At 31.3% G+C, this 23052-nt stretch overlaps 2 protein-coding genes across 2 annotated transcripts in view; both read left to right on the top strand.

The window, feature by feature from the left end:
* Positions 1-4107: 4107 nt before the first annotated feature.
* On the top strand, positions 4108-5118 carry LOC137919945 (uncharacterized). The gene is made up of 5 exons (XM_068763170.1): positions 4108-4200; positions 4328-4429; positions 4543-4657; positions 4857-4915; positions 5058-5118. The coding sequence occupies exons 1-4, from the start codon at positions 4150-4152 to the stop codon at positions 4892-4894; spliced, it is 306 nt and encodes a 101-aa protein (XP_068619271.1). The 5' UTR covers positions 4108-4149; the 3' UTR covers positions 4895-4915; positions 5058-5118.
* A 4720-nt stretch (positions 5119-9838) lies between these two features.
* The window catches only part of LOC137920039 (uncharacterized), a 67255-nt gene continuing 54041 nt past the window's right edge, over positions 9839-23052 (top strand). Inside the window, exon 1 of the mRNA XM_068763271.1 lies at positions 9839-9894. Within this exon, the coding sequence (XP_068619372.1) occupies positions 9883-9894 (12 nt within the window). The 5' untranslated portion in view covers positions 9839-9882. The remainder of the gene's footprint in view (positions 9895-23052) is intronic.

The raw sequence follows: 23052 nt of genomic DNA, 5'->3' as shown, positions 1-23052 counted from the left end.
TTGCACTCATAATGTTAGCCGTCTTTAGCAATGCCTCCGTAAACTCTGTCCGTAAATAATAACATGCAAACAGCTTCATACAAAAAAAGGGGGGACTTAGTTCTATGTCAGGTAAGGTAACATGGATGTTAATTAAATTTAAATAGCAGTGAGCCATCTTATGAGTTCGCTTTTGGTGTATTTTCAAAAATCATCAATATTATTTTTATTCATTAAAGTAATGTTTTTCATGTGTAACTTAATTAATGCATATTACAGGAATGAATTAAAGTTATAATACGATTTATTCTTTTTTTTAATAATAACGTCTGAGTCACCTAAAATAATGTACTGTCTTTTCTATACAAATCTTTAAAATAATCTGATTACGTTGTAAACGGTCAGAAAGTAAACTAATTATTGAATAGTAAACTAAAGGCGTATTCAAATTTGTGTCGTCCTTATTTTGGCTAATGACGAGCTCGTGTTCCTCCCATTTTCAAGTTAGCTTGAAGCCAACGAACTTAGATAAAGCTCAATATTCAAATATAACTAAGGAGTAATTTGCCATCTAAATCATTGGCTTGAGAAGAATCGTGCGAAAGAAAATTATTTTTAGACTTTTCATCTTTATAATAAATGTATTCAAATGTTCAAGATAATCACTATAACAAAATTGATCTATTAGGAAATTTAGCAAAACTACGTGATTAAAACTGGAAAAACAAAATTAGGACATTGGCTTGTCCCTTGTTTTGTTAACTACAGGAGTACTTTGATTTGTTTCTTTCTCTGATTTGGTCGCTAATTTTGTTCCAATGCTATGCCGAAAACTTTTCTAGTTTTTGGCATAAACAGACGAGCCCACCGTACAAAGAATCAACTAATCCGAAGCGCGTAGAGAGTTTCATAGACTGAATTTGGCTCCAAGCTTAGGTTGTTCCATACAAAGTTAGTTCCATACAAAAATAGAAAAACCTAACAAATCTTTATACTACAATGAGATATCTTCATATCAATTGGGAGATTTGATATATAGTATTACACAAAATATTTTTAAACTCTAAGTGTATATACCGCCAGACTAAGTAACTTATGAATTTATAAATATTAACGTAGCGAATAAACAAATTTTTAAATAATCGGATTGCATTGAAAATGGTCAGAAGCAGCGATATAATACCAAAGAGACTAACAAATATTTTTGGAAACAATAAGAATCCTTTTGTAACATTTACTTGAGCTTAGTTAGTAATTTGCTAAAGGTAACAGTCATAAAGCGAAAACAGACATCCTTTTGTTTTTCAGGTAAAAAAGGTTCGAACTGATTACTAAAGTTTAAATAAAAATATATTTTTAATTTTGAACTGCCCTATTATGGCTAAAGATGCGTCCTAGTTTCTAAAGATAAAATTAAAAATTCTTCAGTGAATCTCTTGGAATTGAACTAAAACGCTTCCAGTAAGTTTTTAAATCCTTAATAATCCGTACGACTGTGTCGTCGATGGCAATTTTCTTAAAATTCATAGTAAGTAAGTGTAGTCAGTTTTTTATATATTAATCTAAATCGACTGTATTCCTATTTTACTGCCAAATACCGGCACACTTAAACTAAGATGAGACACGAAGTAGATCATTGTTTCAGTAACTTACAATGACAAAGCAGAAGTCTGAGAAAGCTGTAAGTAATGGAGGCACTAGCGCATCCATTATTTGAAGAATTTTATTACGAAATAAACTAACTAAAATATCATTTGATAAATTTAAAATACACAAACAAAAGGCTTGTTAGAAATGAGCGAATATTTAAATTACAAGAAATCTAGTTAATGATATCGCTTTATTATTTTCATTTAAGTCATATCTGTTAGTAAATGTATATACACAAATCAGTGTTTTTTAATTTTCATTTAAACATATTATCTTATCACATCCTGGAACTTTTACCAGAAAATAAAATTGTCAACATAAAAGCAAATATTTTAGAGGTGATACGAAAGCAATACACAACACTTTTCGTGTTATTTGTATAGAATGAAAGTTTATTAACAATAAAGGTTTTACATGTTACTTGCTACTGACATTTTTAATCTATTTAGTGTTTTTTGATCTTTTAAATCTTACATAGCAAGTTAAGCAATCCCGTTTGTAGTGTAGTCCATATTTGTAGTCAACCAAGACATTTTGTCTGCGCAATGTTAGCTATGAGATATGATACATAATGTTACACAGTCCACAAATACACATAAATATTATACACAATCTAACGAAGTACAAAACACCTGAATCTTTAAATATTATATTTTATATAGAAATGAAGCATACACCAATTCATTAATAATAAGTTATAAGCGATATTGAGACTTTTGACATTAATAAGTGCAATGAAGTAAAAACTGAATAAGTATAAACAGTAATAAATATAAATATAATATATCATCGACATAAAACTTGAATAAAATATAAACGAAAACTTATAGCCCTATATAATATGTAAGTACACTAAGACGAGGTGATCATAGGTATACCAGTTTCTATATAACATTAGGTCTAACATATGGAATTTCATCCAATGAATAAGTAAATATTAAATTATTTAATAATAAATTTCATTCATCCCAGTTCAGCAGTCAGATGACTTAGGATGATTTCGAAAATTTCAGTAGTCGTCATGAGCGCGGCTTCTTTGAAGTTAAACAAAGAATACATCAATTATTGTGTACTCCGGGAACCTTTAAATTTATATTATTATTTCATTTATTTTTTAAATATTATTGCCATGAACCTTTTTTTACTTTAATGCACATATTTCAACGTCACGTAGTTTAAAAGTGATATACAACGTAACTTTATTTACCAACAACCGTAAAAGTTGCTGTCGATAGTGTATGAGTGAATGTACTTATTTCTGTATGTACTGTTTCATTATTAAATAATTATTAACGAACTAAGCTGTTAAGGATTTGGATATTGTGAAGATAAATGTGTTTGTATATTATTTTTTTTTGTTTGTTTGTGTAATAAAAAAGGATCATTACGTAAATATTACTGCTTACTAATTTGTATAGCTGACTTTGAATTTGGCATGTAGCTATTTTTCTTATCATTTGTTTACTCACGAGTACTGTTATATGTTTCGTTAAGTGATGACATAATACTATTATCCAGTTACAAAATTAGTTTGAAAAAAGGTTTTGGTCGATCATAGAGATGTTTAAAATTTATTAATAAGTAATAAAAATAATTAGCATATTTTTAAATTTGTTGATAAATGTCCTTTATTCCAGTAAAAGCTGGCGAAGGACTTCTAATGAACTCGTAACTTCACCAGTGGACTTATTCATTTCGCTTGTTTAATTGAGAGCAATAATTTAATTAATTCAAGTTCCTATACCTGTTTGATAATAAGCAAAAAAAATAATATGACCCGATCTTATTTAATACTGTACTTACTTTTACCTTTAATTTTAAAATTTTATTTAAAATGTTTGGGGACCATATTAATAATAAAAAACGATTAATATACAATAATAATATACAATATTAAAACACTATTTTCAAATGTGATATGAAACACAATAAGGTTCAGAATATAACAGTCGTTTAATATGGCGTAGAAATAATACCATCAGATATATAACACTTAAATAACTTTATTGAAAATAAAATATAAGAACTAACAATATTTACTGACATCATTATCTGCCGTAATATTTTTGTGCCTTACAAATAGCTAATAAAACAAACATCGCCTTTACATCCAGAACACATTACCTGTGCAATTGTTATTGTAAATTCCTGGAGGGGATAAAATATACAGTTGCACCCCTATTTAAGGAATGGTTATTAAATATTTTTGCCACTTGCCGATTTTTACAGTTCGCATTGAGTTGTCGCTAAAATACAATCAAGCATAATGGTGCATGCGGTGAGTGAATTATTTTTGTGTTAAGTAATTTTTTGTACATATAGTATATGTATTATGTGGTTAGTGATATCATTCTTACATGAAATGATTTCAGTTGAATGTATCTTTCGAAATGTTTATTGTGAATTTATTGTAAATTTATAATGAAATGATTTCAGTTGAGAAAAGTTTATTACTATACTGTACGAATGTTATAAAAATCTACTTATTTACAAAATTACCAAAAATTGCAGAGCGTTGCGATGACCAAACTAAGGAGGACCGCTAGCAAAAGTCGGAAAGTTGTAAAAAAGGTAAATATGAATATTAAATATTTTCTATTTTTTCTGAGACTTGTCCAACGATTACTCGTACAGATTCTTTATAGCCTGTTGCTCTAAAGTGCTCTTGATTCATGTCTCTTTTTTATTTTTTTTAAAGAGGGAACAAAACTTGCGCATCACGCTGCTCAGGAAGAGAGGCATGAAGGCGTTTTCGGCCTATCTGCTAAAGTCCGAAGAAGAACGCTTGGATGCTCTATTGGTAAGTTCCGCGTACTTCTTTACTTTTTTAACAGAATTGATAAATATATACACATATTGCCTATATATCAACATGTAAAAATTACTCTAGTAACATCACCTACTCTGTTATAGGTATCGATGGGGACGACGTTGCAGTCGGCTAGAGAACTTTTAGAAAATTATGACGTCGTTCCCAGAGAAGCGATTCAAGCATTGAGGGAACAAAACGAAGCCCTGTACATAGAATGTGAGTATAATTAAACACCATGTTATTTAATTGGATACAATTTCTGTTTTTAAGTAATAATATCCTTAAGCAACTTTGCATTTTAACAACCGAGCACAAATGACACAGGCTCAAACATATTCATGAATATCAGTGTTATTATAAAGTTAAAATACAATTCGATATTCAATCTTATATTTGAACAATGTCTTTTTTACAGTAAACGACTTTCAAACAGTCTTCGGGACATTCGAGTGAAACGTAACAGTAACTGGAGATGTGAGTTTATTTTATTTAATTCGGAAGAGATTTTGTAGTTATAACTTATAAAATACAGTTAAGGTAATCCTAGAAATAATATCCTGCAATCGCAAACTAAACATGTTTTCTGCCGCAATTAACTTATAAATTTTTCTCACAGATCCGAGGAGGGGAACTGCGGGTAGCAATAAGAGACAATTTTGTTTGTAAGTATATTGTAGCCAATGTATATTCATTTTAATAAAGTTTTTAAATTACATCTGCTCGTTTAATTTCTATGTGTATACATACATTTTCTTTTTAGTTTTGTTAGTGTACTTAGAATTAAATGTTATCAACGAATTTAAGATTTCCCATGAATAAACTGTACTTAAATATTTTTGCCAAGCTTCTTTTTAAAGCTTTAGTGCAAGATACTATACAAGGTTCGGTATTAATTCGTTTTTTTTTTATTAAACTTCAACCAGAAATTTAAACCTATTATGATCAATTCGAACAAATTAGAATTAGAACAAATGCATTAATAGTTAAACTATATTAGTTAATTACTATAAGAAACTTAATTACCTCAATATTAAAAGACAAAGAAATAGACATTAACAGTGAATCAGATATAAATCTTTTCTTGACACTGTTTCTTACATGCTATCCACAATATTCATTTCATTTAATTAGTAAATGCCTTGTAGAATTATTACTTTAATTGTTTTAAAAACTACCTACTTTTACCCACATATTTTGAAAACTACTATTTGACATTAACACACTCAGATTTATGTACAAAACGATATCAACTGGAAAGACCAACAGCGATTCCTTTTTAAAGTGTATTATTAAATTTACACATTTATGTACTATTGAAATAATTAAAAAAAATTGTAACTATGGATAAGGAATTCAATATATTATGAAATTATGACCGCGTAGAAGGCGCGTAGTTGCGAAAGTTTTCTGAATTAATCACTGTTGACAGCAATAGCAATCGATGTTTGTTTACCTTTGCGGTGCCTCATTCGATGCCGTCTAACGCTGCACCTAATTTATTCTACGAGGTTGTCCTCATTTTAGAGTGTACCTTGAGTGTACACAGTAGGTTTTCTGCGGTGTGGTTGTTAAAGACATAAAATTCACGGGACCGCGGACTCATTCAGTCTCATCCACGAAATGTACCCAGGTATATATCTGTAGCCAAGAACAATAAAACAGTGTGATCTAATAATAAATATATAGATAGAAGGTAAGCGTAGAAAGGTTTAAAAGTTACGCTTGAGTTCGTCCTTTACTATGAAAAATAGATATGTAACTCATGAAATAATTCTACGTATGCCTGATATTTATATTTTTATAGTAGTATGTTGTGCGTAGTGTGGTGTATTCGAAAAAGTCAAACTGTGTTCAAAAATTCTTTTATAATGGCGATGATGTTGAATATGAATGATTATAATTCAATTAAAATCACGTGAAATGGACATTACTCATATAAGAACAAACTTGGTACAAAGTATGACATTGTTCATAAATATTTGTATTTTTATATTTTATATAGGCAGATACTTTTTAATGTCGTTAGACGAATAATGAGTGGTCTTGGTAAAGTATCACAAGTCTTATTACTACAACCAGCTTAATGCTTTTTTGAGTATCGGGGTGTCGGGGGGATCTCCAAGATGGACACAAGATATCCTGCCAACATAGCCCTGTGCTTACCCTAGAGGTGTTTATATTTACTGACAGATATAACAAAAAGGAAATAAAAATCGATATCATTACCAAGATTTCTAGTTATTTTAATATGCTCTTATTAAATAATAAGCTTTTTTGTATACGTGTTTCGAATTCAACTAATAATATTTTAATAAAATTTTACAGAATTTTGTTTAAAAAATATCGTATTAAAATTCCGCAAAACCTTGATTTGCAAATGCCTCCGTTACTTACAGCTTTCTCGGATCTCTCCTCTACATCGCCTCATGTCTTAGTTTAAGTGTGCATAATATTTGGAAAAACAATAAATTAGAAATATACTCAAATTAGACTAAGATATCATAAACTGACTACATCTACTAATTATGAATTTCAACAAAAAATCAAAATCGATATAATTTCCAAGATTTTTTGTCATTTTAATATGCTCTTATTTAATAATAAGCTATTTTATCTATACGAGTATTTGAATTTAATAAATGATATTATGATAAAGTTGTGAGGAATTATGTTAAAAAAAAAGATTTCGTAATCAAATTCCTCAAAACTGATGCGCAAATGCCTCTGTTTCTTACACATTTCTCGGACCTCTGCTTTATCACTGTCAATTATTGTGACAATCATCTATTTCGTCTCACGTCTTAGTTTAAATGTGCAAAATATTTGTCAATACGATAAAATAGGAATAAAGTCGATTTAGACTCAGATATTATAAAGTGAATACAATTACTAACAATGAATTTCAACAACATTGCCATCGACGTCGCAGTCGTACGGATTATTAAGGATTTAAAAACTTACTGGAAGCGTTTTAGTTCAATTTACAAGAGATTAAAAGTCGGACGAAAAAAATAAAAGAAATTTAAATAATATCTTTAGGAAACAGGGCGCGTCGTTAGCCATAATAAGACCGTTCAAAATAAAAAATATAGTTTAGTAATTACTTCGAACCGTTTTTTACCTGAAAAACAAAAGGATGTCTGTTTTCGCTTTATGACTCTTACCTACTCTTCCCGCAGCAAATTACTAACTAAGTTGAAGTAACTGTTACAAAAGGATTCTAATTGTTTCCAAAAAAATTTGTTAAACTCTTTAGTAGTATATCGCTGCTTGTGACCATTTTCAATGGAATCAGATTATTTAAAAATTTGTTTATTAACTACGCTAATATTTAGAAGACATATAGTTAGTCTGGCCGCAGACATATCAAATCTCCCAAATGATATGAACATTTCTCACTGTAATGTAAAGATTTGTTGGGTTTTCCATTTTGTATGGAACAATCATACCTGCGCATGGAGCCAAATTCAGTCTATGAAACTCTCTACGCGCTTCGGATTAGTCGATTCTTTGTACGGTGGGCTCTTCTGTTTATGCTAAAAAGGGTTTTCGGAGTTAAGGAAACAGATCGAAGTACTCCTGTTCTTAACAAAAATTTTGGGATTCACGGCCCATAACAAATGCATAGGTCATTATTTCACTAATCACTTGAAAACTAATTATATTTAATTTGCTTACTATGATTAAATAAAAAAAATAATCGCTCTGTATCAGTCAATTAGTATATTAATTATTGCAAAGTGATTTTAAAATGAAAATTTCTCTGTATTTATATATTAAATAATTAAACTAAATTGTTAATGTCTCTGTTGCCTGCTTACAAGGAAAACGTGCCCGTGCATAGGCGGATCATTAGGTAATTAGGTCCAAATCCAATCTATTCCGAATAATGTGTTAAGCGAATATCCCATCCTTTTTTAAAAGTGTAATTGTGCTAAATTTGTAAAAAAAAAATATATTGCTAAGTTAGTGTTCTTGTACATTTCAATACATTAATTGTAAAGATGAGTCTGAAGTCTGAAAATAATTTTCTTTCGTCAGATTCTCCACAAGTCAATAATTTAGAAAACGAATTGTTCCTTAATTATATTTCATTAAAATTCTCGACACGGCCCTTACAAATATACACTCCATGAGTTTTATCTAAGTTCGTTAGATTAAAAGCTAACTCAAAAATTGCAATTTTTTAATAATGATATATTGGCTTATTTGTGCTGCGAATTAATGCAAATTTGCTTTAATGACAAAATAACTAATATTTCGTATGAAGGCAATGCAATAAAATGGCAAGGTACTTGATTTACACTGAAATACCATATAGTGAACTGAGGACAAGTACTAACGATCAATTTAACTCTCGACAACACAATCGTACGACTGTGTGCGGGTCGATAAAGTTTTAAAAACGTCCTGAAAGAGTTTTTGTTTAATTCCCAAGCACGAAGAGGATACATTTATCATAAAAAATCTAAATCCTAATAAATATGAATTATAAAATAAAACTTCGTTATTTCATATTCATAGAGTTTTCGGCATTGCACTCGCTACCTGCACGTTACTTCGCAGAAAGCGCGAGGTGAGAGTGCTGAAGACGATTAGGTACGATATAGTAACTATATCTGCAGAGAAGCAACATTCCGCGAAACACAGATAGCCGCTGGAGCCTACTGGTTCGTGTTAGGAGACCACGAGCCGGCAAGCATCGCATAGAACATCAGCACACAATGCGGACAGACCGACTTGTTATGACTATCGGTCCTATTTGAAATCCGTGGGGGAAGCCCACGTCCAACCATAAACATTCTACCGATGAAATGACGGTGTTGCTGATGATGTATGTAAGAAAGTAATACATCATAGTTTTTAGTTTACAGTGATTACAGGAATTAATTCCTATTAATTGTGACACCACCGTCATCACATATATTTCTTAATTTTTTTTCTGGACAAATATTAAAACATTTTCAAATTACCTCTTTTGTAAGAAATCTATGTGGTGCACGGATAATAGCGCACGCCAATACTCTTTTCGCCGAATAATATGATTGATTTAAAATAGGTACCGTAATTAATCAAAGGCAATTTTCAATTTGTTTATAGGACTAGCAATGAAAACATTTACATTAACTCACTGTTATTAGGTCGTAAAATAAGTAAATAACAATGTATTTGTCCAAATGTCATTTAATTATATTTCTTTAAAACTATAGTACTCTATTCGACTTTTGCTTTTTACAATCCATTGTCCATGTCGGCAGTGTAAAGAGGATTAGCGGCTATTTTGTTGAAACTATTTACCCATTTCCTAAAATTTTGCACCTTTGTTTATAAATGCAGGAGTGGTAGGGCAGTTCAGATATTTAAGTGATGGTTCATGAGTTTAATAATCAGTTTGTAATTGCGATCACATCGAACAGGGTGTTTCAGTGTGTCTGCCAATAATGGAAAATCAGGTTAGTTCCAATTCCATATATTGAATATTTGTGAAAGACGTTTAAGAAATTAGACAAAAGTAAAGCTAGACCGCTTTTTGTATAACATTTATATATAATCAATAACGTATTTTCTTGCAGGGTAACGACCAAACACGGAAACGTGGAAGGCCAGCGGGGAAGAATAGACGGCCACTAAACAAGGTAAGTGTATTTGACTTATAATAAGACATTTTCGTAGTATTTATTCTGAATATCATGTTCATATTCATATCGTGTAACAATGTCTCTTTAGCTTATTGTTAATCCGCACATGCATGATGGTAACAGCTTATTTTACATCGTCAAGTACATGTTTGTGGAAGGTAAATCAATTGTAATAAAGTTAACATTTAGGATGCTTATTACTGTTAAATTTTATTTAAAGAATATTTTAATAAAAATCATCTATTTGTACGAACAGGAGGAAAGAAGAGCCCGTAATGCTCAGTACGAGCGGGAAAGACGAGAGGACATGGCGCGGGCAAGGATTGAACTTGCCGATGCTGTGGGCGCAGATCATTCTGTAAGAATTTTTTCTATATTCAATGGAATCAGGCGTCCGTCGGAATCAGGAAGTCTATTCTAAGTAAGAAAAGGACCAATATTTAGCCACTTGCGCACATGCAGTGGTAGTCGTGCAACAAATCCACCGCCCGCCAGCCCGCTGATAAATGAGTATGCGGAAAACAATGCGAATCACACAACCGCCACCGCCTTATATTCAGGATCCTTGACGTCGATTGAAGCTTTTGGCAAATATGTTTATTTAAAAAAAATCCTACTTACATAATAACATTCACTAACCAGTTTTGAACAAATTGCAGATATCACTGCCGGCTCTCTTAGATACAGTTTTGAATATTTTACGGGAAAGCTCGCAGATTCCATCTCTGGCCATTCATACCATGAGGGAACAGAACGACAGCTTGAGCAGAGAAAGTGAGTATTTCTTTTAGTAAATCGTACTAAATTTTATTATTACTATTTTTACGACATTCGTTGAAAGGAAAATTTATTGCAAAAGCTCTGCCGGTGTTGGTGCAAGAAAATGAGAACAATATGCAATCAAATAAACAAATATAACATTAGCCGCCATTAACACTGCAGCCTTATTACGTTCGCTGTTGAAAATTAGCCTTGAGTATAACATTATTTTGTTTGTCCAATTATTTTTTTTTATTTTTATTAATAATAAACATTTATATGTTGGACATACATTGCACTCTTTAAAGGTTTTTGTGCTACTAGCACTACTGATATAACAAGAGATGTTATAGATCAGTATCACGAACATATAATATATTTAAAGAATCTTTCCATTTTATTTTAGTACAACGTTTGGAGAGTTCTTCTGCCGAAAAGGACAATGAAAAGTAAAAAAAGAGAATTTGAAAATGTAAGTCACGTAAATATTATTTCTATTTCTTATAACAATTTTCGTTTTATATATTTCTGTGTATGTGTGCATATTTATTATTATATATAGAGTGTACTTTTAAGTTGTCCATGAATATTGCTTCACATTAACTATAACTATTTATACTTAGAGAGACAGTCAATTGTAGCTTTGAAAATTTTAAAGTGCTAAGCAAATTATTAACGAGAAAGTATTTATGTATACGGTTTTCTTGTTTAACTCTAGTTTAAGACAAATTTAAATGGCCTGCTGTTTTAAGTCCTCCTTGCGGATGCATTTGGGTAGTGTTGTTTCCTGATTTTTCTTTGTGTAAATTCTTATCTTGTAACACCGCTTCGTTTATTAAGGGCACGAAGTCAACGGTAAAAGGAACTTCAAATAAAAAGGACAATATAACAACTGTAGAAATTATTCAATGGCCACAAGAACAAAACGAGTCGCTGTATACGTAAGCGTATTTGATGTATACGGTAAGTGTTCACATATTGTATCATTATTAGATCTCTACGTATGCTTAATAAAGTATAATCATTGAGAAAACGTTTTGTTTATTTCGGTTCGGCAAACAAGCAATGCTAATGAATGAAAAGCACGTTCACAGTGACCACATGAATTCATACTTGGCGACGTGTAGCATGTCGGTGGACAGTGATGATTCACAAGATGAACGCGCTGTCTCTGCGTAATTTTACTTACACGTGTATCAGTAATAATTCATATAAATATGTTTTCAGTGATGAACATACAGAGCTCAATCTTCAAAACATTCGAGAGCGGATCGGGAACAGATGGAGTTAGTGTAGTTTTGTCGGTGTTAATTTGTAATTTTTTTCTCTTGCAGTTCTCGATTCTAGTTTATAAATGTTGTTATTAATTTATTATTATTAAAGGTTTTGATATATATCTGTTAGTTTAATTTATTTACTACATTAAACACCAGTTATATTTTAATCGAAGCGTCTAATTTCAATACTTTTGTATTTAAACATATTTTGATGAAATTGTAGAAACCTAATTTGATATCTTATACACCTTTCAAATAAACAGAACTTATAATCAGGTTTACTTATTAGTAATGATTAAATGGTTCTTAATTTATTATTAACTTTAATTGTAAAATAGTTTTACAGCCATTTCAGCACATAACATACAATATCATAATTTCTCCATAAATCGGCGCTCTATCAAAGAGATGAACACGGTCACATAATGCGATACCTTTTCAAGTTGATTTAAATAGATTTAGTTTATCGGGCTCATACATATAAACTGTTATTGCTGATAAATGTTAACTGTTTTGACTGCTAGCTTTCAAAGCACAGTATAAAGTACAGCTTTATCCAAATGAATTTCATTTAGAGATAGCTTAACAGGTGGCGATTCATATAATTCAATTCAAATAATCAATTACACTAATAATAAAATACACATGCTTTAAATCATTTAATTGTGATGTAATGAATATGATCTTACCTATTTAGTTTGATTAACGATCTTTTACATGATCATTTTAAATACTTTTTTACGATATTAATAATATACTTTGTCATAGACTGTAGATTTTTTTACAAGAAATCGCTTTGTAAAGTAAAATTTTAATCATCGTTCCCGTAACGGCTACAATGTGTTAAGATTATCGATATGACATCAATACTTAAACCAGTTGTGAAACATTAACAATAACTGACGCAGGTTATATTATACTCTTGTACCATAAATTTACCTGAAATAAATAAAATAAACTATGGGGTAAAAGCAAAAACTAATTTGTTCCAATGTAACCGATAGTTTTGCTAGTTACTAAGAATTTTAAATGATGAGGTGTAGCAATAGAAATACGTCAGACACGTGAGATTATTTATAAACGAAATTACCAGAAGAACTCATAGCTGGTAAATTTGATGTAAATAGAAGATAAATAATGCGTAACTATTTCGCATTAATACTTTTAAGATATCCAAAACGGCGAAACAGATTTTATTAAAACATTTTAATACTTAAAGCAGTTGGATGTTGACGTCGTAGACCGGCGTAGACCGACGAACCATGTGAGCCTAAAAGCGTAATATTCTACAGTATGAAGCTCATATCGAACTTTATCTTATTGTTTCACTAATAAATATTTTTTTATCGGGCCACTGGCCACTTGGTGGAGTCGAATAATTACATGCCGGGGTTGGCAGTTTGGTTCTTGTCGTTACTATACGCGCAATAAAATGGTATTCATAAGAGAGCCTTTAATAAAATGTGTCCTTTGCTTTATGAAAATTAAAAATTCTTATTAGAGTTAACTACTCATTTTCATCTTATTTTAAATATGCTGTTTATTTCCTTATTTTATAATCGTTTTTTCTCGGTAACCTAGTAAATAGTCTGAGCAATTTTTAAATTTTTTGAATATTTCTGTAACAATTTTTAAAAACAAGTTTAAAAGGTATTAAAATTTCGAAAATAATATAGATAACATATGAATTAAAGTATATATCAATCCTTTGCCAAATGTTTGGTGGGTAGGAAAATATATAATCTAATTTAATAACTTTTTAATCCACTACCGTCATTTTGAATTGGCGTTCAGTTGCCCTGCGGCTCCCAGCGCCATAGTATCGCTACGAACGTTTCATAAAAAGTGCTAATTAGGTGCTCGTATTGTTAATTATTTTGACTAATTATTCGTGAGAAGCCGTGCAATCCGTTTGTTGTTTCCTTGCCGTTGAAAAGAACGAACCACGCCCACCACGTCACGTCGTACCTCGCTGCTGCCTCCGAGCCTGGTCTTATACCTTTCCAGGGTGACTGTGGTCAAAAGGTTAGTGGAGTCTTTACTCGTGAAACCGGGCAAGGATTTTAACTTATTCATCATACAGTCGTCTAATTTACTAAACGCCAGCGAATACTAATTGTTTCTTGTACAGGAATCAATGTTCAAAATATATTTCTATTTATTTACCATATAATTAATAATTTAGAACAGTTATATTGTGTTTTTGTAACCCTCGCTGGGGTAAACGTTGAAGAAAACCCGGGACCTGCTTAAAAATTATGATGTAATTCCTACTGAATCCATACGTGCGCTTAAAAAAGAGAAATAGACACTGTTAAATAAAAGTAAGTTACTTTTTTTCTTTCCCCTTATGCTATTGCTTTCACTAATTTTTACTATAAAGCATATCTTACATATTTTGTTATACCTACATTTCTGTAGATAATAATTTGAATTGCCAATTAATGTTTACCGAAGTACTTTTTAAACTTCTTTTCAGGCTACTTTGAAACCGAGAATTTAATTGTAATTATATACACTAATATAATTTTATGTATATTTTGCGGGATAATTCTCACGCTTACGTCAAAAAACGAAGACGTGGAAGGCCTGCGGGGAAGAATAGACAGCCACTGGACAAGGTAAGTGCATTTGTATTTTAATAAGACAATTTATTAATATTCACTTTCGTACTGTAACCATACGGTGCAGTGATGATGGCTACAGCTTATTTCTATTTTAATTTTTTTTTTTTGCGTTTGATGTATCATTAGAATTTGGTAAAAATATTGGGTTATTTATTTCCATCAAGCTTTTTGATGGACGTTTTTTTTCATGATTATTTTTTTTACACCATCTATTTGTTCAAACAGGAACAAAGAAAGGCTCGCATTGCACAACATGAACGGAAACGACGTGTTGGGGTGGCAAAGGCGACAGCTGAGCTGGCTGATGCGGCCGGCGTGGATCAATCTGTTAGTAATTCTTCATACTATATCATTATATTCACTTCATCAAAAATTCTGCAATTTTGTTAAATTTTGATGTATATAGTAAAACGATGAGATCACTCAATATTCGTCAATTGATTATTATAACAACATCATGAAACCTGTAAGATCCTCGTCGTACAGATAGAAACGTTTCTAATTTTTTTACATTCAAAAATATATGGTAGTTATTTTGATAATTTTTCAATTTTTTACATAGATATGGACATGTTGCAGTTGTCGCTGCCTGTACTCTTGAATACGGCATTGAAAATATTAAGCAAAGGCTCAGAGGTTCCATCGCCATCAGCGATGAGGAAAAGAAACATGAGCATGAGCAGAGCGAGTGAGTACCTATTTCTTCCATATATTGGATGTATTAATTTGATCAACATTTTTGTGCTAAATTTCTCAGTTTTCGTAAAAATCTTTTAAACGTATTAATTGTGTTCAATTTGTACGAGTTTGACGATATCTGCCCTGGGGGGTTTGGCTTAAATTGCGCTCTATGGGGCCGTACATGCAACAAGCCATACTGACACAATAAGAAATCATTTCCGTGTTTAGTTCAATACTAGTGAAGAAAGAAAGAAAACAGAGGACTTAATTTATATATTTAAAACGGTTTTGTATTTTATTTCAGTACAAGACTTGGAGCATTTCTTGGAAAAGAAAGAGAAACGCGCGAAACAAACAAAAGCATTGGAAAATGTAATTCACGTAAGTATTATTTTTATTCCTTATAATCATTTCCTTTTTATAGCTTTCTATGTATGTGTTCATATTTAATTTGATTAGACGGAGACCGCAGTTGTTGCTGGAGGATTGACAGAAAGCGAGTTTTTTGTTTAACCGAGTGGGTACCACCTTTGCGTGTTTTAAAAGAAAAGTAACAATCATAGATAGACCCCAGAGAATCATAGAGAGACCCCAGAAATTTTAAATATAATATCTTAAGTTTATTCAGTGGCAAAACTAGTAATGTTAGCATTATAAAGTAAGACGCACGCTAAATAATCGCTTTTATTAATGTACTTTGATTATATTTTTTGTACATTTTAAAATGAATCATCAAGCAGCAATGAGGAACCGAATCATGATGATTTCGATGTGTTGTTTGATGTAAATTTGGACATATCGTTTGAATTCGACCTGGATATCGTCCCTTGCGATGTCTTGAAGACATGCTTTGACTAGCGGCCGGATAAGCATTTTTCAGTTATGCGCCCTAACAACTGCTTTTTATGGGCGTTTTTTAATTTTCATCCAATTCATATAATAACTGCACGATATTCTAAATAAATATTTTATTGACCATTAAGGAAATCTATTTGAATTAAACATTTTTAGAATGGCTTGTTTGAATATACATATTTTTAACAGCATGTATTTTTTTTCAAACAGAACCCAAAAACTCGCGGCGCGCAGTACGAGAGGAAAAGGCGTGGGGAAATCGTACAGGCGACAGAAGAGTTAGCTGCAACTAATTTGTAATTATTTTTCTTCTTCTGATATTATTTTTGATTATTGCTAAAATTCACATGATTGTGTCGTACATTGAAAACAATTAGGTTACCTAACATATCCTATCCATACAAAGTAATTGATTACAATTACATCTTCCTGACACTTGTAACATCCTCGGCGTCGATATATAAAAGCTTTTGGTACATTTTATTATTCCTCAAAAATAAATGGTAATAATTTCGAAAGTATTTCAAGATGTTACTCAGTTATGTACACATTGCAGGTTGAGGTGTCGGTCCTGTAAAAACGTCATTGAAAATTATGCACGAAAGCTCACTAGTTCCATCGCTACCCAAGCGAATCACGAGAGAAAGAAACCTCAACTCAAGCAGAGAGAGTGAGTATTTTATTATTTTATTTTATTTAACAGTTTATTGTACACAATAAAAACACTAAAGTAACAATACAAATATAACTGACACAACAGGCACTACTTATTTCTAACCAGAAATTTCTTCCAGTAGGCCTACGGAAGGAGATTCATAAAAAGTAAGGCAGACACAACGTGCACAATAATTAAATTGAAATATTTACAATAGATACGACTTTTGACCATAATTACATACTTAACATGAACATATATTTATACTTACATAAATAAGCATAATAAATAATATATATACATAATATAAGCATAAATACATATATAACATATATAACTAAAAATATTATATATACTAGACAACTAGCGATAAATAGTGCTCTTTGACTCGCTTTTTAAATACAGGTAATGATGGACAATTTTATTTATTTATTTTATATTTATCTTACTAATTTTACTTATTACTTAATAATATTTAATGTTTTCAAATTTCTTTGCTTATTTTATTGAAACTTTCAGCTGATGTAGGTAAGAATGTAAGAAAAGAGAATATATTGCATTGTTATGAAAAATTGAATATTAGTCACTATCGATTCACCTGCAAGACGTCCACTGCTGGGCATAGGATTCTCCAGGATATATCAAATAAAATAGTTATTGATTATTTTTTCTTGCAGATATGAGAACGCGTGCCGTATTCTTCAGATATAGCGGCGGGTTATGATAAATGAAAATAAAGTTTAGCTCGTCTGTATTAATTTTTATTAAAGTTTTTAAATTACGTCTGCTTTCTTTTAATTTCTGTACAGCCTTTAACACTTTATACTTTATAAACAGACCAGATAATATTTCTGTCTCAAAGTCTTTTCGCTTGCAGTTTGTGACTTTGTGAGAGCGAATTTCATTCGATGAGAATAGATAGAATAATTTTAATGTCACCTGCATTATATAGCCACTATCTTGATATTTGGTTTGAATTTATATACAAGTTAGCATAGTTAATTTGTGGAAGTTTTTTAAGTACATCCGCTAATATCATGTTTCTACCACTCCATGTTTCTAACATTTACAACTAAAACAGTTTGTGTTACTGTGTTAAGATATAAATGATTTAAATTAATTTAAGATTTTTAATGTCTAAACAGTACTTATTAATAATATTTGTAATAATATTGCTACCTAAAAAAGCCGCCATATGTGGGGATTCCCGCGGACGTTGTCACCACGCTCCAACGTTTGCTCGTCTCGCCCACTCGTCTCGCTCACTCGCACGGCGTGCACTATACGCGCTTTTGCTTGCGGCTCCGAGGCGCAGTACGTACGCCCGCCGGCCGTTGCAGTTCTCGAGAGTCGGATTTGAGCCATGGTTCGCGCAATGCGCAACCGCGCGTAGGCGAATTATTCATTTTCCGCGCACAAATTGTTTTAATAATTAAATAAACGATTTTTCCACATCACATATTTTATTTATTTAATATTAATGTCAGCGCAAGAAGTTTTGAATCAAATAACTTGCCTCCTCCATCCTCCTTACCTTTAAACGCCTCATAATCAATTCAATATATGACGTGTCGTAACTATTTGTATTATTATTATTTGAAGTGCCTGCCCTGTTGTTCTAATCGACGACAACGTATAATAATATGTACAGTAGCAGTTTTATGGCCTAGACTACAGTAAAGTAAGCTTTTCAAACCTATAAGCAAACAATCTTAATCCAAATGAAATTTTACTAGGTAAATTTGACTTCAATATCATCTGGCTGCTGTGACCGAAATAAACAAAATATGGAAAAAATTCTAAATATTTAACTAGTAAATATTATTATTTTTCCCATCGTCTTCTTTAAAAGAACTAGTATTTATGATAATTGGAGAACAAAATTACGAATTTCACAGCAAATTTCCAAGAATAAGAAACAGTTGCAAACTGAATCTTATTGCTTTCAAGAATATTTGTTGAACACGTAATTAAAACATCACTGCCTCTAACCATCTGCAATGTAATCAGATTAATTTAAGATTTATTTGGAAAAAAAATAATATTAATAATTGCGCTTTTCAATGTTTTACAATTAAGCTTCCATATATGTATATATACATTTAAAAATGCCGTTACCGCTATTATTAAAACAAGCTATCGTATTAACGTGATATCGCGACAATTAAGTAGCACATTTGAAATCATTACTTTAATTAATAAACATTTCCTTTTAGGCGATTAAGTGGTTTTAACAGTTTATTTGATTCTTTGTTAAATAAAAATTCAAAAAATTCAATACATCATTTTAAATATAAAGAAAGATGTTTGTTGCAATCCCATGTAAAATCGATTAAAACAAACGTATATACTTGGTCACGTTTATTTCAAAATTGATAAAATTAGTCATGTACAGTGATGTAAGATTTCTGTAGCAAGGGTCATAAATTTTGTTGTCTCAGGAAAAGAAAGATCAGAATAATCTTCAGTTAACGCGCGTCACTATTCATCTACTGCAGAAGTCTACCATCTCGTCTCCTTTAATGAACTGCACAGTTACATTGGCCATTAAATTAACTTCGATATCTTGCTTGACAGCAAAGCCAAGCCTTTGCTTTGTCACACATATTGATTTTGATTCTATTCTCTCCTCTGAAAAGTTACTTTGCAAATCAGTACTTCATAGGATGATAAATGCTTTATCGCTTAGTATTTGAAGATACAGGTCGTCATATACAGCAGATTATTTTAGGACGGTTTACCTTAGGACGGTTTCTGTTGGACGTAGGTTTCCCTCGTAGGTTTTTTGTGACGCCGGTAGAAAGTGGCCTGCATCCAGCATCTTCTGACGACCGTAACAAGGCCGTCTATCCATCTCGTGAGTGGATCTTCTGCGACGCTTTTGGTTGTCCGAACATTCACATGTGTATAAATACACATACTTAACTACATGTTTCAAACTGACTTGTTAGTTACGCCAAAAACGGCGAGAAATTAAAACACAACATTAACAATTAAAAATAAATTAAAAAATACCAGTCTTACCGTGAAATAAATTGAAATTGTTTATTTGGGGTAAATTTGAAAATCCGTATCCGTAAAGTTAGATACATGGTTTATTAGCACTAATCATACCAACACTTATTAGATACCTTGTTTACCATAGCGGGTCAAATGACCCGAAATTTACGTTTCCTACTTTTATGTATGAAATATGGATGTTGGAAAGGAAATAAAAATATAATTTTAAAATATGTATTATAATTATATAAAATAGTATTTTTACAATTTCTATTTCAAACGTAAAAAATAAGAGTTGTTTTTATACATCACATTTTTTACACATAAGTGTTTCCGTCGCACATTTCCCGCAAACAAATTTTTTACACAAATGGAGCAAATTTTATTAATTTTATTTTCTTTGCAGTATCCTATTTGACACCTCTTACGTTTATTAGAATCTGTAACAGGGTTAGGCAACGATCGTTTAGTATTTGCTTTTTCTTTTGGTTGTTCACGGACAACTCGAAAATCGTCGGCAAGTTCTACTGCTAGCTTGAGTAAAAAATCTTGTCCCGAAATATGATCTCCTGTCGTTTGCTTGTATAAAATCCATTTATACCAACTAAATCAAGGACATTGAAATAAACTTGGAGTGGCCATCTACAAGACAGACTTTGTAGTAAATTTCCTCGCCATTTGATTCTCGCCAAATTATTTGCTCCATATGCAGCTCGTGCATATAAAATTGCAATAAGTGCAGCAAGTTTTTTTTGAGATAAACTCCAATCGAATCCTAACACTCTGTTTGCTTCTTCTATTGTGCATGTTCTTATATGGTTCATAATACGGTGGTCAATTATCAATGAAAATGCAGTACTAACTTTACCTTTCACTATATAACGTTTAGCATATCCTGTTGGGCCTACTTGCCTGAAAATGATATGAAGTGATGGTCTTCCAGGTGTGCCACCTATTTGTATTTCTTCCCAAACAGATCCATCAATGCAACATGTTGTTCATTTATTTCTGCTTCACTTTCTTCAGAACTTGAGAGTAATCTTCTTCTTTTTCGTCCACAACCGATATTCACAATATTTTTCTCTTCATTGTCAGTATATATCTTCGTTTTCAGAAAATTCATCTTCACCGATTTCTCTCGAAAACTCTTCTACAATATCATTTATATCTCCTAAGAATTAGGACTGTCTCGTTCGTTTCGACATTTTATGGGTAAATAGTTACCTGTATCACTAATAAAGCTATCAAAATAAAACAAAAACTATGTACCAAACTTTTCTTTTTTTGCTACCTTTTTACACAAAAATCTAGTTTCAATCTAAAATTTTTATATTTTCTTGAATTATTCCCAGCTATTTTGATTGAACTACATTACGTAACAGTCTTTGCATACATTTGCAGTTTACAGAATACAATAAGATAAGCAATATGTATTGATAAGCTTATAAAACAAAAAAAATGTTCTCCGGGTCAAATGACCCGATGTGGTAGACAACGGTATACGATAGTTATTACTCAAAATAAACAAAACAAAAAATTATAAAAATAGTATAAGAACAGTAGACTTAATTAGTCAGAAAAAGTCAGTAAGTTAAATTTGGAGAAGTAATAAGATACGTGCATTATCAATGCAAAAGTTCAAAATGGGTCATTTGACCCGTTATGGTATGATTAGTGTTAGGAATACGACTGCTTACCCTAGATTACCTTAGCAGTAAATGGTCTTACGGATAAATAAAAAGAAAAAGCCTGTAAATTTGTGTTTACAATATAACGTTATTTAAAACTCTAGGCCGTAACTGCCTACTGGCTCACAACCGTCAGACACGCGAGATTATTTATATGTGCAATTACTAAAAGAACTCACAATTGATAAATTTGATGTAAATAGAAAGTAACTAATGCGTAACTATTCGTCATAAATACTTTTAAGATATCCAAAATGATGCAATAAATTGTATTAAAACATTTTAACGCTTAAAACATTTGAATTTTCGCGTCGTAGACCGGCGTAGCAAAACAAAAGTAAAAACTTTTATTGACAAAAAAATGTTTTCTATATTTAATAGATATTGAAGTTATTTCATTTTAGTGCCATCTTTTTTTTTAATGAAATCTGCAGTCGAAAGTGGTAACAAATCTGCATGCGAAAAAACTTAGCGAAGACAAAAGAACTACATCTTCTGTTCAAAATGTAATAGGTTTTAAACGTAGTACAGAAATTAAAAGAGCAGACGTAATTTAAAAACTTTAATAAAATTATTAGACACTAGCTTAACAAGCTTATTTATAACCATTATTATCAATAATCATCTCCCGCCGCCATATCTGAAGAATACGATACGCGTTCTAAGATCTGCAAGAAAAATATACAAGTTAATTGCGGTTGAACCTTGCAGTGAATAATCAAAAGCTATTTTATTTGATATATCCCGGGGAGTCCTATGTCCAGCAGTGGTCGCCTTGCGGGTGAAACGATGACGACTAATATTGAATTTTTCAAAAAAATGCATTTTATTCTCATTTCTTACATTCTTATCTACATCAGCTGAAAGTTTCAATAACCACAACTAATGAAATTTGAAAACTATTTGAAATATTATTAAATAATAAGTAAAATTAGTATGATAAATTAAAAATAAATCAATACTCACTCTCCATGCTCGTGTCGTGGTTTCTTTCTTTCGTGATTCGCTTGGGTAGCGATGGAAATTGTGAGCTTTCGCGTATAATTTTCAACTACTTATTCAAGAGGACCGACACCTAAACCTGCAATGTGTACATAACTGGGTAAGGACTTAAAAAACTTTCGAAATAATTACAATTTATTTTTAAGGAATAATAAAATGTAGCACAAGCTCTTTTATGTCGAAGCCGAGGGTGTTACAGGTGTCATGAAGATGTGATTGTAATCAATAACAATAGGATATGTTAGTTAACCTAATTGTTTTCAATGTACGACACAATCAGGTGAATTTTAGCAATAATAAAAATAATATCAGAATAAGAGAAAAATACTTACAAATTAGGTGCAGTTGACTCAGCTATCGCCCGAGCGATTTTCCTCTCGTACTGCGTGCTGCGAGTTTTTCGCTACTATTTGAAAAAATTAATGCTG

Source organism: Battus philenor, unplaced genomic scaffold, assembly GCF_028537555.1.
Source record: "Battus philenor isolate CCGP_79_NKW_IND1 unplaced genomic scaffold, ilBatPhil1.0.hap1 SCAF_17, whole genome shotgun sequence".
NCBI lineage: Eukaryota > Metazoa > Arthropoda > Insecta > Lepidoptera > Papilionidae > Battus > Battus philenor.
The sequence above is the reverse complement of the archived record's forward strand: the minus strand, read 5'-3'. Positions and strand labels throughout refer to the sequence as shown.

Bases quoted from the DNA above. Each gene is read 5' to 3' on its own strand.
- LOC137919945 (XM_068763170.1), top strand. From the start codon at position 4,150: ATGACCAAACTAAGGAGGACCGCTAGCAAAAGTCGGAAAGTTGTAAAA. The intron at 4,201-4,327 runs GTAAATATGAAT...TTTTTTTTAAAG, and splicing joins GTCGGAAAGTTGTAAAAAAG to AGGGAACAAAACTTGCGCAT. The intron at 4,658-4,856 runs GTGAGTATAATT...TCTTTTTTACAG, and splicing joins CGAAGCCCTGTACATAGAAT to TAAACGACTTTCAAACAGTC.